This window comes from Scomber scombrus, chromosome 15, assembly GCF_963691925.1.
Source record: "Scomber scombrus chromosome 15, fScoSco1.1, whole genome shotgun sequence".
In the NCBI taxonomy this organism is placed as follows: Eukaryota; Metazoa; Chordata; class Actinopteri; order Scombriformes; family Scombridae; genus Scomber; species Scomber scombrus.
The window spans coordinates 10839610-10856013 of NC_084984.1; the positions used below are offsets into that span (position 1 = coordinate 10839610).

At 37.6% G+C, this 16404-nt stretch overlaps 1 protein-coding gene across 1 annotated transcript; it reads right to left on the reverse strand.

The window, feature by feature from the left end:
* Positions 1 to 4328: 4328 nt before the first annotated feature.
* On the reverse strand, positions 4329 to 13281 carry kcmf1 (potassium channel modulatory factor 1). Its single transcript, XM_062434551.1, has 7 exons — positions 13111 to 13281; positions 10433 to 10600; positions 10065 to 10204; positions 8489 to 8590; positions 8190 to 8373; positions 7139 to 7433; positions 4329 to 5834 (listed from the first exon to the last, which is right to left on the reverse strand). Exons 1-7 carry the CDS (start codon positions 13124 to 13126, stop codon positions 5570 to 5572), a joined length of 1170 nt encoding a protein of 389 aa, XP_062290535.1. The 5' UTR covers positions 13127 to 13281; the 3' UTR covers positions 4329 to 5569.
* Between the last annotated feature and the right edge of the window lie 3123 nt (positions 13282 to 16404).

Sequence of the window (16404 nt, forward strand, 5' to 3'; positions counted from 1 at the left end):
GTCCACACTCCTATATGTTGAAGGTATAAACATAAATAAAACCCAATAATCATTGATTACATTGATTACTGGGTTATTGTCTATATTCAATGCATTAAACAATCACTCTAATGTATTCCATATTTGCTGGAAAAAAACAAAGGGAAAATGTGGGAATGTGTCTCCTCTATACTGGACAATGAATGGACTTTGTAGATAGAGCTTTCTCTTCTTTCATCAGTGTCATACAGAGCAGCATTTTCTGTTGGAAGATAAACATTGAGGCACAGCTGAACCTTTTTTTTTCTTCTTTTATAAATCACAGACAATTTTAATATTTGTAGAATTTATAAATGTTCATTTAAATCTGTGCTTTCTGAGCCATCTACAGAACCTTCCGCTTGTCCAAATTTTAAACATATGTGTATATTTTTATACACATAAGTTTAAAACAATAGTGTGAAAACCCATATTCAATAGATTCTAATAGATGCCTGTGTCTGTCATATAAATAACCCAGAAAGTCCACTGAAGGACTGCCCGATGTAGAACAAATGGTGAGGATGTAAAACACAAGGGCACATAGCATTTCACACCTGTTCTCTTTAAATAATGCCACCATCATTTGTCAAAATTTCTGTAAATGGCATATTTTTCACTAAAGGTCATCTATCTTTACAAAGTGGAGTTTTAAATGTTGTTAAAGAGTGCTTTACCCATTCCGCAATCTTTTCATTTGATGTATCTAAAGCACAGAGAACGAGGACTCGCAGATGTCGAGCTGTTTGTTTTGTTTGTTTGTTTTTTTTCATTCACCAGCAATGCCGTTTCGCAGATCCTTGTTGTTTGGTGGCCCATATCTGTACGTGATGTGGTTGTGTGTGCATCTTCAGACACACGTAATGAAATGTTGTGGCTGTCGATGAGATTGTGGTTATGATTTGAGGAGAGAAAATGAATTTATGTGTCACCTGCATTTTTTGCATAAATTTCCACGCAGGATTGAGATGGCATTTTAATGCACTATTATATGTTAAATATACTGAGGTTTAAGTGTGGGGCTTCTTTTTTCAGCACTTTTTTGTGTGTATTGGCGTTGATAATTGTTTATTTGTTATTTATTTACATTACAAGAGTGTACTTTGAATCTTAAATTCTATATAGGCGGCCAAGTAATTGAGACCGACTGATGCTGCTCCTCATTCTGGGCAGCAGTGAAGCACATTTGTACAAAGAGAGGACCTAAATGCTTGAAAAATGGTTAGTTCATTTTCCAAAATGATCTTCAATAGGCTGGTTTTCTTGGAAAAAAGAGGCTGAAATATTAATGCAGTTGACAAGTGCAAGTACACACTCCTGTATTCATCTTTGCAAAAAAAACAGCCACCGTTACTCATTCATAATAACCATCATGTATTTCCATATGGAGGCATAAAGCAGTACGGCTCTTTGCTGAGACTATAAGTTATGTTAAGTGCACTTTGTAGCGTAACTTAACCCCCCCCCCCCCCCCCCCCCCCCAAATGCACAACCTGAGCCGCAGTGCTCAGCTGACCACTCTCCACTTCAACCCTGACTGTATTCAATAACAAAAAAAAGAAAAATCATTTCACCTTTGCTCTGCTGGCCATGACTGAAGCAACTTAGACACAAATTACAGTTTCCGTGTCCCATGTTTTTATTTGTCAGTTCTGTATAATAGTCACGTGTCTGCTGTACATATAATTGCTGTCCATTCTGTACAGTTCTGATATTTGTCTATATGAATAGTAGGCTATGTTTAATAGTATAATCTGTTTTAAGCAGGTATCATGTCAAAACTGTGTGACATCTATTGAAGACAACGTGTTATGGGCCACTGGCAATACATACTATATGTAAATACGATTTTATTCGTGCTACATTGTATAATTTCTTTGTGCTCGTTCATAATACCAGTGAGAATACAATCCTTTTTTGGCAACTTTTGATCTGCAGAGGACTTTCTTTGAACAATGTGTTTTTCTCTGAAGAAGAAGAAGAAAAAAAGAAAAATGATCTCCTCTTTTCCTCTCCACTGTGATGGGGAGCTTACACAGAGGCTGTTTGAGACGCTGTCTGTCTGCAGGAGGGCCGTATAGACTCTGGATCTGATAAAACATCAGGATCCCTCCTAGCTGCCCGACAGGCGTCCCAGCAGACGTGTGGCCGATGGCGAGGAGGTCGAAGGTTGCCTCCTGGCCAACCGCACCACTCAACCTCTGACTGACTGTAGCCTATTTTGATCCTCTTTCAGATGAATAACTGTGACTTTGCATCATGAATAGTATATTATTTTGAATGTAATCTAGAAGGGTCGGGACCTTTTTTGAATGTAATCTATCTTGAGGGGGGGGGGGGTTAATGATTCTTTTGTAAATATATGGTAAAAGAAAAAAAGATTACAGTTTTCATTCCTGTTCAGATAACACATTTTACTTACTGTGTGAATACAAAGAGGAGATGTGTGTGTGAGACTTATGTCTCTGAGTGAGATGATGTGTGTGCATTTGCACATACATCCGTATGCGTGAGTGTGTGTGTCTGTGTGTGTGCTCTCCTGGCAGATCTAATCCTGCTTTAATCAGCCAGTTGTATCAATCAATTCAATGCTTTGTGCATCATGTGAGTAGCTTATCCACAATTAATGGAGATGTTCCTTGTGATACTGTGCATTTAATAAAGGTGGTATGTCTTACAATACACTGTGTAACCTCAGCTTTCTTTATGTTTACATTTTTATAAAGTTTTGAAGAACAATTGCAAGCATATTTGCACATACACCTCTTCGAAGGATAGTCAACACAGGAAATGAGCCTATTTTCATTCTTGCCAAGGATTAGATGAGAAGATAGATACCACTTTTATATTTTTATATTTGTAGCTAAATATGAAGTAACAGCCAGCAGACGGATAGCATAAACTTGAAACATCAGGTCTGTACCAGCATCTCACTAATTAACACATTATTCCTATTGTCTTTATAAAAAAAAGGTTGTAAGTAGTTTTGTTTTTAGCTTCAAACATTTAACAACAGCAAATAAGCATATTCCCTGGGCCTCACTCTTTCATTTACATTTTTGACATAACTGAGATTGAGTCTTTCATCCTTTTAAAAGTATTTTTCCAAGTATGTTTTGTTACTGAATTCTAGTCTCTCTTATGTGTGTGTGTGTGTTTTTTTTGGTGTGTGCAGTGATTCATTTTGTTGGATTTGGCAGAGCAACCAACAAGAAGGCTGAATTGTCTGGTTTTAAAATATATTCACATTCCAGTCAGTCAGCAAAATCCCAAAAACAAACTCCAGATAAGTTTCTAATAATCTATTCTCGCAACAAGAATCACGGACAATCTGTGCGCCACACTGGCTGATTCGCCCCTTTAAGTGTGTTTGACTGTTGCTTATGTTGGCCGGCCACTTTAAAACCAACCAACATGTCATGAAAGGTATCCTGTGGGCACCATTTGTTTCTAACAATAACCATTGAGAAGTGACAGGAACAGCTGCCCTTAAAGGGCCTCACACACAAGGACAAACCAACAGCGACTGCTAAGTGTTCTTGGGAAATATTATTATGCTCATACATGCATGTATTGGATGTTACTGCAGTGTCATTGTAAACACGCACTAGACCAAAAAATCCTTCGTCTACATGATGTGGGACCTACCTTTGTTTTGCAGTGTTAACTGTAAACAGCTCCACCCTGACAGTTGCTCATAGGTGCAGACAGACTGGTGGGACAGTTGCTGGGTCAATCCATCAAGGGTGTCTTCCTCAACAGATTTATCTCATGTCTTACATGAGGGGTCACCTACTGCCCTCTGAGAGGCTTTAGTGTGCCTGCAGCATGAAGAAGAAACCCCACTTTTGTCCTGCATTCATTAACATTCAATAAACCAAAAAGTGTGAGGCAGCGACTGAATGCTGCTCAGCTTAGTACACAAGTGTTATGGTTTTTAAAGCTTTATCATGCTGGATGTGTCTGCTTTCATAATATATTTTAAACTGTTATATGCTATTTTATATGTCTTGTGTTTTCTGAGCATTAAAGACAAAGTTGACCTTAGTTGTAATTCAGAGCAAAGAGTAGCCAGTGTTATATTCAGAGGCTGGAGAGTTCTTTAAACTGATATACTAGATGTCTTTGGTGCACATCGGCAACACACAAACATCTGTGTAATCACAACAACAACACAACGTGCAAAAGTGTGATGGTCTCTTGGTTTCATCAAAAGCTGTGCGCAGTTTAGATTTATTGTATTCTAAATTTACAGTTTAAAAAAAAAGTTTGCCCATGTCTTAGAACCATTATGAAAGTTAACGCACAAATTCAAAATACATCTTATTGTATTTTACACAGGAGGGTAAAAGTATAGGCATGAAGGTGGCATGATTCATTATCAAGGCTCAAAAAGAATCAGAAAACAAACATGAATAAATAGAAAGTGCTATCCTTAGCAGAAAAAAAACAAAACAAAACAAAACTGCAGTGTGGAAAGTCTCAAGCTCCTGTTACCCAGCAAAGAAATGATTCATACAAGCCATCTAAAGCATGTGGTCTGACACTGGCCTGTACATAAGAAGAGTGAATGTCAGAAAATAGTGTGAACGAGCGATGGACAGAGTTGGGCGTCTTATCTATAAATTATGAACTATACGGTGTATACACAGCTTATCACTGAACATAAACATTTAGGAAAAATTCAGAGGCAAGCTCTCTTTTCTTCAGCTCCTAGTAGTCGTAGCTCTGCTGCCCGTTAGTGATCGACATATCCAAACAGTCAGACCTGGACAATCTGGAGCTGAGAGACACAATGCAGCGCTTCTTCAGAAGCTACCGCAGAACCCAACTATTTCCTCTTCATTGTTTGTACTTGCTCAAAAAGAGAACCTAACAAAATATATTGTTAGACGTTAAATTTCAGCATGTCAGTTTTGTAAACTACTCCATTTTTCAATACTTGAAATAACCATTTAAAAACAGTTGAAAGCTTTGGGATATTTAAAAAAAGAAAAAAAAAGTTTTTAATGACAAGGTCATTAAAAGTCATGCACGCTGCAAATAACTGCATGCAGTAGTTATGGTAACCCATCCAAGCACTTTTTATTTATTAATAGTCATAAACACACACAGCAGCTTCATCAGAGGCGCCTATGCCCTCTTGACTTTTGAATGTGGAGTATTTATACGGAGAGCCGTTTGCATGTCACAGGAAGCAAGGGTCTGCCACAACTGCCTGTAACATTAACCTGATAAAGAAAAAAAAAGTTATGTGGATTGATTATCAACTTCATATATATTTTATATATATATTTATATATTTCTCTTCTCTCGCTCGCTCACTCAGTTGCTATTGCGCACTCGCACATTTATCGCACTTGCTCTCATTTATTTTTGTTTACAATGTAACAAAAATGGTGACAGGCCTGAAATTACAATCACCAAAAACAAACTCAGAAAATAGAGGAGGGAGGAAGAGAGGAGGGTGAGGCCGGGAGGACTGCTGCTGTTCGCTGCCCATCACTGACAGTTGCAACACAGAGGACACAGTCTGCTTGATGCTCGGACATCAAAGAGGAGGCGGCGGAGGCTCCTTCCCCGTAGAGCGGCTCTCTCTGAGCTGGAGGTTCTCCAGCGCCACATCTAAAGGCATGATATCCACACAGCCCATGGCTCCGAAGTCGGCGAAGTCTCGGCGTTCGTCCTCGTCGGAGGAAGAACTCTCTTCGTGCATCAGCGTAGACAGGAGCAGCTCCTGGACGAACAGGCTGCGGTCTGCGCGCTCTCCTTCTAGAAACTGCCGCTCTGCTTCGGACATCTTAGGTTCATTCAACCTGGTGAAAACAGTTAACATCAATTTAAATACATTCAGGTGATACACTTCGAGTTAAAAATGTTTTTTTACTCAGGCAAATGGAACAACAGACAGAAGATAAGCTGGTCAATTTCCTGTTAAATTATGATTTAGACTACCAAATAGTGAGGAACCACTGATTATTTAGATTTTGATTATCTACAAGTAATCATACAACTCAATTCAGTTTGAAGATTAGTATTAAGATAGAGGTTTGGTCAATAGTTTTGTTATAAGAATGACAAGTGTCTTCCAAGTTTTTTTCTATTTTTGGCCTTTTCTAACTTAGAAACGCTAAATGTTTTTACCAAAATACGAGTGTTAACAAGCCATTTTAAAAATGATATGGCGGTTCATATTCTGTATTTTTCCTGTCATGAAAAGACAAAAACCAACAATGACCTTGATTCTACTCTCAAATACTATGTGTGCACCCAAAGCCTGATATATCTTATTCCTCTGTTGTTGTACAAAAACTATTAAAAATATACAGATGAGCCACAGTTACTTTGGGTGACATGTTCATTCATACCATGAACACACACACTGTACTTGAGTCAAATCCCATATTCACTGTCCTGGTGCCGGAAACATTTACTAGTGCACCAAATCTGTGACTGAAAATAGCCTCCAACAAAAAATTACCCCTGTTTGAGTGACATTTGCCAAAATCTAGCATCCAGCAATTTGTGAGCAGTTTTTATAGATTTATGTCTTCAGAAGGAACATTATGGCTGGGGACTAGAGCTGCAACTGATGATTATTTTCATTATTGATTAATCTGCCAATTATTTTCTCACATAACAATGTAGTCAATGAAATGTTAAAAATAGTGAGACAATTGACAGAACATTCACAAATATGTTAAAAGGTGGCCACAGTGATACCTTCAATCTGCTTGTTTTGTCTGACTAACAGTCTCAAACCTTAAGATTCAATTTACTGTCACATAAGAAAAGAAAAACTGAAAATCGTCACATTTGAGAAGCTGGTAATCTTTTGCTTGAAAAATGTCTGAAACAGTTGCAGATTAATTTTCAACTAATAAATGAATCAACTAATCGTTGCAGCTCTACTACGGGACATTTATAAGAGCAGGACAAACACAATGGTTTATTTTTGTCTTTCAGTGCTTGTTTTCCTCTCTCTAAGACCATGTTTAGCACACATGATCTTTGTTGAAACTGTCTCGTAATCTCTCCACAGTGTGTTTGACGGCACATACAGTATAAACAATGAATAAGCAAAAACTAGTTTTCCAGCCTGTAAAAGCTACTGACTCACCGTGCTAATAGGAACTGGGAGCTGTGGGACGAGGACGAGGGATTGCTTTCACCCACGGTGGCAGAGTTGGCAGTGGCTGTGCTGGGTGGAGGGATGGTGTTGCCAGTGTTGCCTGGGTTGTTGCTGCGTCGTGTGGCATGGCGGCCCGTCTCCACTTGCTGTCGTGCTGCTTGAGCCTGCTGCCGCTCCAACTGCAGTTGCATCTGGAGCTGCTGGAGCTGGGAGGCTGAAGGCCCTGATGAGTTTATTTGCCCCCCTGCTGCACGCCGTACACCTGACAGCTGAGACAACAACTCTGCAGGAGACACAACAAAAATGGGCTCCATTGTTGGATGTTTCTAAATAAGTCATGATTTCAAATGCATTCACTGCAGAAACCTGTAGGAAGATGCAAAATAATACAGAGACTTCCCAAGCTGTGGTCTGACATATTTATTTGACTTGACATGCTGAGACTATTATGTCTTTTTCTAAAGAAGTAGTGCGGGAAGAATAGATTAAAATAATAAAAAAGCTAATTTCTTTCAAATGTGTCTCACTATTAACAATAGATTCTACCCTGGTAAACATACATTGATAACAGTCTATACAAAAAACAGTATAGAAAACTGTGTCTGTATTAGTGTCAAAACTGTGCTACACATGGACAGAGATATAAAAACTAATGAATAAAAACATCTTGCTATAAAAAGGACTTAAATATGCCTTTGATGATTAAACAATTTGTTTACAGCATATGTGAAGGCTGTTGGTTAGCTGACAGAAATTTGCATATCATAGCAGGTGTTTTGTATAAAGTTTTTTTTGTAATGTTTTTCTGTACACAACATGAGTCTACTGTAATTAACTTTATTACTGAGTTTTATGGTTGTAATTACTTAATGTACTTTCTGTGAGTTCAAAGGTTTGATGAAAAAATGCTGACAGAACAGAAACAAGTATGCAAAGAAAATGTTTAACTCAGTTCAGTATTTGATATAAATTCACCTGACCACACTAACAGGAGTACAGAGAGACTGTGGAGTAAACTGCTATACCCCCTGAATCTCACCTGCAATGGGGTCCATTGCTTCTCTGTTACTGGGGGTGTAAGTGGAGCTTTGTGATGAGGAGGATGAAAGTCCCCCTGTAGAGCCGCTAGTAAAGTGCATATTTGTCCGCCGTGCTCTAGGGCCGCCCAGTCCTCGTCCAGGGTGGAACATCCTGCGTACATGCCGAACACTGCTGGACTCATCTTAAACGAGGATTGTTAAGGGTAGATGCTGTAATCTGGTATCACAATCAATATTTTTTGGACATTTAAAAACAATACAGGTAAAAAACATTTAAATGCAGTCACAGAAAGGATATTAAATCTCTTGGTGCTCTGTGTTCAAGTGTGAGGTGAGCTGTAAAGTCATCTGTGACGTGGTTGGGGTCGCCGCCTGGCAAGGCAGCACATATTGGACAGATCTGAAATGAGAAAGAGAGAGTGAGAGCTTCTGTGTTGTGCAGTGGACTTAATGACAAAATCCTGCTTCACAAAATGTTGTCATGATACCCACGCTTCACTTCAGAGGATCAAAATGTTTTCATAAAGAACATTTCACCACAAAGTACGATATATTGAACATAAAAATCAAAAGCATCTATTGCTCACTGCACTTATCTTACAGCGCATAAATAACAGTTTCTATTGCGGTTCTCATTCTCATTATAACAACACAGCAAATCTCTCACTGTACAATAACTGCCATATATACAAACACGGAAATACGTTTCAGACACACTTCCTCTTCAACTGCTGACGTGCTTCTGTTCTTTCTTTTGTTTCATCTTTGAAATAATAATTTAAAAAAAACGGGTTGGCCTCATTCTAAATTATTATTATTCTTATTTTTATAACAACTTCCATGAAAAGACCAAAACCAATGAGCTGATCCTCCTAACAATGTCTGATATACTTTATTCCTCTGTGTTATAGAGGTCCAGCATTGTTCAAAGACTGTTGAAAACACATAATTGAACCACACAGCTGAACTGGGTGACATGTTCCTTTATTACGATGAACGTGGCCACTGTAGTTTATTTTGAGCCAATCAGACTGCTGCTGCGAATACTTACCAGAGCACCAGATGTGTATTAACACACAGCTGAGAATAGTCCCAAACAAATGCACCATTTACTCCTGTGACGTTTGTCATAAACTACAGGACTCAGCTGTTTTAGAAGGAAATTACTGAGCTGCCCCACAAAATCAAAGTATACATTTGTGAGCAGTTGATAATAATAAAAATCTAAAATAACGACCATCTTATCCTTTAAACCCTCACTGTGACACACAGACACTCCCTGCTCTAACTACTAAGCACAAATACTAGTTGGCTCCACTTGTTGGCTCCAAAGGTCACTTTATTTTTTTTTCTATCACCGCTAGTGGAGCTGCTGTTGGTCCACAGACGACCTGCGAGTCTGCAGCTGGTTTGACCCTTTGCCTCACTTGACTCAGCAGTGGACAATGCTAATAACTCTCTGACTACAGGTAATCCATAAATGTCTTCAAGCGTGTGCGTTCTGGGAAGTCATTTTAGCTCACTGGAGGTGCAGCCTCATCTGTAGGGACCCCAGCAGAGCAGATAAAGCTTTTAAAAATTCAAAATATATCAAAGGATGGCAGAAATAAACCGCTGGATACTTGATACTGCTTATAAGAATAAAGACACTTACAAGAATTATTGACATTATTAAGATATCATCCCCATGACTTATAGATTAAATTCTGCTTTAATGTCTATCTATCTATCTATCTATCTATCTATCTATCTATCTATCTATCTATCTATCTATCTATCTATCTATCTCATTGAATTTTAAGTACAGTGACAAAAAAGGCATGTTTTTATCTCTCAAAAATGAAGGTAAATGTAAATATGTGCCGTATACTCACCACCTCTGTGGAAGTCTCTGCATGCTCCGAAGTGACGTGCTCCTGTAGGGACGTCTCTGTGTAGCCCATTTTCCCACAATAAGGACATGTGAATGACTGGGGTTGCTCTACTGAAAAAGTGTCTCCTCCATAATACAAGTCTGCAAGAAGACAGAAGAAAGAAAAAAACAGAGCGGCCATTATTGTTTGTCAATTATTATTTCAAAATATGATGGTGACCGTAACTGCTATCAGGATGAATGATTTGTAATGACATAGTGAGAGGGGACAGTTAAGTCATAAAATACAATTACTGTTTACAACACAGGCATGAGGAATGATCAGTACGCCACACAAGTTTCTGTCTGGGCTTTCCGCCAGGTCCTTACCATAGTCTACCCTGGTTAATATACACTGCATGGGGTGCTCTGTGGTGTGTCTCGTTGTTGTGGCTCCGCTCTCGTAGCACGATGCGCACAGGTCGTAGTCGTAGCAAATTAAACACTTGAACCGTCTTCCTCTAAAGTTCCCTTTTAAACACGCATCACAGCTCACACCTGTAAAATATTTAAAAAAATGAAAAGAGAAAAATGAAAAAGGAGCAAACATGCAGACTTGACAATACAGTTACAAATTCCTTATAAGTGCGCCTGTGAGACTGACTGTAAGAAAGCGATCTCTATTTGTCGGTCAGTCTCACTTACACATGAGCATGTGTTTTGGAGTGGCACCAACCCACAAAGTGCCAGCAGTGAAGAAGTCTGGCATTCCTGTGAACTTCTCCAGCAACAAAAAAAGCACGACGTAAAACAAGCAGCTGAATTTGAGATTTTGTTTCACACATTTTCAAGAAGAGTATATACTTTTGTGTGTTTGTCTTTCAGTAGATAAACACACAAAAGTATAGATAGGGGGAAAAAAGGAGTAGAGCTATTGCCCCCTCTCTTTATTATGTGAGGAAGTATTCACTACTCCCCAGATACAACCAGTTATTATCTGAGACATCATAGTTAGCATTATGCATAATATTTCAAACCTTGCTGACATTTCCTTTTAAGGGAAAAAAAAGCATCTTATTTGGCAAATGTTGGATAATAGGTAAGCAAATACTTTGGGGAATTTCCTCTGTTGACTTTTCTGATATTTTGCAGCAAAAAAAAAGAAGCTTCAAAATATAAAAAAAAAAAATTTCCACAAAACTGTAACATTTTATTAACAAAACAAACCCAGTCCTGAACAAATAAAATCAACCTGGTAATAAACAGTTATCACCTCTGCGTGTTGATTAAAGGTTTGGTCGCACCATGGGAGGTTTTAAACAGAGGGTGAGTGCAATAAAAAACAAAAGGTGTTCGTTTTACCTGAATAGTGAAGAAACACAATGTGGCTTGATGAATGCCTTCCTCACTCACTTATTCACTCACAAATGAAACCGTGTCTGCCTTTGAGGATCTCTGAGTGTCCTCGCTCTCAAAACTAGCCTGTCCACTTGTGGGGTTAATTAAACAAGTCCCTTTGTTGTCCATCTATTTAAAAAAAAAAGGACGGGGCTCACAATTTGCCTGACAAGTCTGTCTTAAAAACAAACAGTCAGGGTGTAAAATTAACATTTGCCATTATCATCACTCATCAGCATATCTGGCTACTAAAAAGATCCTTTCATAATGATGGGAGGGGCCCAAAAAAAATCTACAAGCCCTTTTATATGCAAAAATGTATTTCAAAGTTCATTTTGAAGCTTAAGGATTCAAATTAAGTACATATATTTCAACATTACAGTCTTTTTATTGTCAAAGTCCCTCTTCTTTTTTCTTTTTTTACTATACTTCCACTGCAGCTCACACAAAGACTGAATTTGATGCTAAAAAGAAACTTAATGTGACATATCAAACTTCATATGACTCAACTCAAAACTGCTGAAGCCTCCTATATATATATATATATATATATATATATATATATACATACACACACACATATATATACACACACACACTTTTAAATGTAGGGGGGTGGGGGTAAAATTACTGCGGATTGTGGTCCTCATCACATACACTGAAAGTGGCATTTGAAGGGGATCTTTTAATAGCCAGTATGAACAAGAGGAATAATTACAGCCAGGAAAAAACATGTTTTATTATACATATGAACACCTGACCTGTTTTAAGAAAGACTTGTATAAATTGTGAACATTTTAATCTTTGTCCTAGTGTGGCTAACTACTCGTCCTGTGCTCATGTTTACATTACAACATACGGTAGCACCTTTTCTGGAGGTGATAAAACTGGATAACCTCTCGTCTCGACTGGCCTGCTGCTACAACTAAACGATATATACTTCTCGTCTGGGTTTGATGGTTTTAACATGCCACCCCCCCAAAAAACTTAGTCACCCTAGCTAGCCTCCAGCCTATCTACCAGTCAGCTAACTTAGTGACTTACTGATTGGTTTATGCAGAGAGAGCCGAGGCCTCACTCAGACTTTCTTCTTCTTCTTCTTCTTGATGACAGTGCATTCGCTAACAACAGCAGGTAATGTGACCAGACGGGACAGTGTGGCGCTAACATGCGGTTATACTAAAAAAAACATACACACCCCAAAAAATAATATGAGCAGATGAATCTGATAGCGTTATTCTTTATTATGGTCTGTCGTCGTGTGGTTGTGTGTATAAATAATGAGGTTATAAGCAGCGTTAAGTTGCAACACAAACGACTCCTTGTGTTAGCATACATTAGCCTGCTCGCTAGCCCCGGCTAACGCAGCACCTAGCAACAGCTAACTGCTAGCTGCTAACTGCTATGTTGCCTTATCATTGCGAAGCGGCTGAGTCAAGAAATAAAGGTTTGCCTCGATATTAAGACATACGAGACATATGTGTACACTAAAGTTGCTGACAGCTAATGCGTATGCCGGGACTTGCCTGGGAGCAAGCAGCTAAAAAAAAGCGCAACAACCTCCTGACTTGAATAGGAATTAGCAACAAAAAAAAGCTAGCACAGAAGCTAGCCTGCTCAGGTAAATGTAGCCTCCAAGCGAGACGCTGTGAACGTGTTTATCTACTCACCCTCATGTCGGGACATCCTACAAACAGCGACACAGCCCCTCCGCGGGCTCCCCAGCGCGCTGAACGGGGGACGATACAGTTTTTTTGAGCTACTAAACTGAAAGAAGCCTTCACCCTCGCCTCTTTTTTTCGAGCAAGATGGATCCGCCAGCAGCTTACAGTTTGTTCTGCTTCCCCTCCCAGAGTGACACTTATCGCTGAGTGTTGCGGCGGCTGACCAGCAGGGGGCGCACTGCTGCATTACACCAATTCAGCTGGGACATCTCATTCAAAAAAAAGAAAAAAAATCCAGTATCTATAATTAATCATAATAATTACCAGTGTTGTAACCAGTGGCGATTTTTAGGGGTGATCTGAGTACCCCTAAAAATAAGTAAATTATTATTGCATTGCATTCCCTAAAAATGATTTTATACAACTTTAATTATTTTGCAAGCCTGTCTGTTAGAGATGGGACAAACACTTTTGCTACAGGTTCAAATGGTTGAATTTTAACAGGTCTAAAGTACTTTGGATAGTTCTGTGATTAATATTGTCTTTACTTCAGGGTTCATTAACCATCTCTCTGCAGAAATCGGCTTTATTCTGAACCATTATTATTATACATTATAGTAGACCACTCTATTATGTATTGATGTAATTTACATTATCCAGTGAAATTAATTATTTAGCAGGGGGTTTCAACACTTGCAGGGCATTGTATGTCAAATTCTCATTAGGTCTGATCCTAGAATTGCCCCTGCATGTAACAGCGTTATGTACTTTAATTACAAAATTAATGTTAGTGTAACCTCCTGAGACTCGAGCTTTTGTTTGGTAGGGTGGAGTAGTGTAATATGGGACACCTAAGCTCCAGTGCATTTATGTCTTTTCTACAACATTAAGTGAACATGATTGGTGTTGAATCCAAGCAGGGGGGGTCAGGTAATAGAAATCATATGACTTTGTGTGTGTCATAAATGGCGGCAGGAAAATAGTCAAATATGAAGTACCCCTTGTGAAGTCCACTTAAAGGTCAGTGACATAGGATTTCCCCAAATCAATGTTAAGGATATAACTCTGGCATGAATAAAACAATGTTCTTAATTGTTAAATTATGTTTGTGATGTATTTGATCATCAAATGATGCATAAGCCTAAAGACTAGTGTCCCCGATGTCCCACAAATTCTGAATCCTTTGGCACAAGGAACACTAATATATGTGTATATTATATTATATATGAATACAATATTTAAAAAATGTCTTCTCATTTAACAAGGAAAGATCTTGATAATTTCATAATAATATACAGTGTTGATTTAATGTGTTGGATTCATATTTAAATATGGTACACAAGTCAGAATGGCAAAACATTTCCTACATTACCCTTATCCACCCTATGCATTTTTAATTTCTATTAGATATTTAGGATTAGTATATCTGATAATTACAAAAACTAAGCATCTTTGTCTTTGAACAGGAAGTCGTTTTTGAAAAAATAAAGTCCTCATATGGGGACAATGGATTTATTTTACTGTATAACACAATTAATTCACCAGTGTATAAAACCATTTACTTACATTTACATCTTCCCTTTGCATGAATGATAATAAAATCCCAACATCCTCAAACAAGTACTTCTGGATTAGCAGTGTTGTAGCTTGTTGCTGTTGCTAAAGTAAGTCTAATTTGTACAGCTTTATCAAACTACAAACAATATTTTTGCATAAATAAACAAGTTTCAACCATAAAATCGAATCAGGTTTTATGCCTGGTCCACTTTTGTCAGGGCTGTTGATTGACTCTGCCAAGATGCCTGCCATCTGGTTTTTATACTGATTAATGTATTGTGCTTTTGCTACCACTAGGTGGCACAAAAAAGTATGCACGAACAAGGACAACAGGTCAAAGTTAAGCAGAATGAAATATAAGGTTCAGCAAAGCTAAAATGTAATGTCCCCAAATTCACATTCATAAAACTCTACATCAGTCATTAATAAATGGTTATTTAGTCCTTAAAGAAGAGTGTATTCTATTTATTTATGGAGAAAAAAGACATTTACAATCACTATTTTTTGGTTCAGGAGAACATTTTATATAATATGAAGAATACAGCAACATGTTTAAATTGTGATGGCCTTTACAAAATGTGTATCAGCTGCACAAAAAAAAAGATGTATTTTATTTCTGAGCTATTAACATGTTACTGAATACATATATTGCTGTTTTTAATTATTTAAAATAATTTTTTAACCCTTACATACTGTTCAGGGTCAAATGTGACCAATTTTTACATCCAAGAGCTGTAAAAATACTTTTTTCTTTTAACCTGAAATTTAATTTCTTCCCCTAATGTAACCCAGAATATACATAAAAGGAAATATATTTGACACTTTTCAAAAATGTTCATTTTTCACAGTTAATATAATTCGTTGATATAGCTCTCATGTTTTATGTAACATTGGACCATAATATAGTTTCTTTTATATAGTTTTTTATCATAAAAACTAAAGAATAAACTCTGCTCTGTGAAAGCTTCATTAAGGATAAATCATGTTTATATGTGACTGATGAGTTCTATGAATTATTTGTCGTTCAGAAGTTTGGTATAGAGACTAATTATGTGAGGAAACACTGTGATGAGTCACAATATGAACAATATGTGAGTGTTAATATTTTGTAAATAAAGCATGACGTGGGCTTATTTAGAGTACAAATGGGCTTAAATTATGTCACAGTACCAATTAAGCCCATTGCAGACTAAACTTTTACATTTTATATCCCAAAATCTACATTAACTAATGAAAACATTTTCAAATGAGAGATAAGTCTTGCTTCATAAGAAATGATCTCCTTTATAAATCATGTCAGTATCCATGAAAAACACCTAAACTTAGATTTTGGTGGGCTTAATGGGTACACTTACCCTAACAGCTTAAAACAAAAAGTGAAAAGTAATCAAAATGTAATCAAATGGAATAAGTTACATTACTTTGATGAAGTAATTGAAATAGTTACATTTCTTATTACATTTTAAATAGGGTAACTAGTAATTTGTAACCTATTACATTTCCAAAGTAACCTTCCCAGCCCTGATAATAATAATGCATTTAATTTGTCCTACACTTTTCATCCACATGAATCTCAAAGTGTTACAGTGTTAAAAGCATATAACATGTAACATAAAGAAAATAACTAGAGTTAAGATGAAAAAGCCTTCCTGAATAAAGAGGTTATTAGGACTGTTTTGAAAGAGTCTATGGTCTGTGCTGTCGCCAGATGATTAGGAAGGCTGCAGCAGGTTTGGTGTGGAG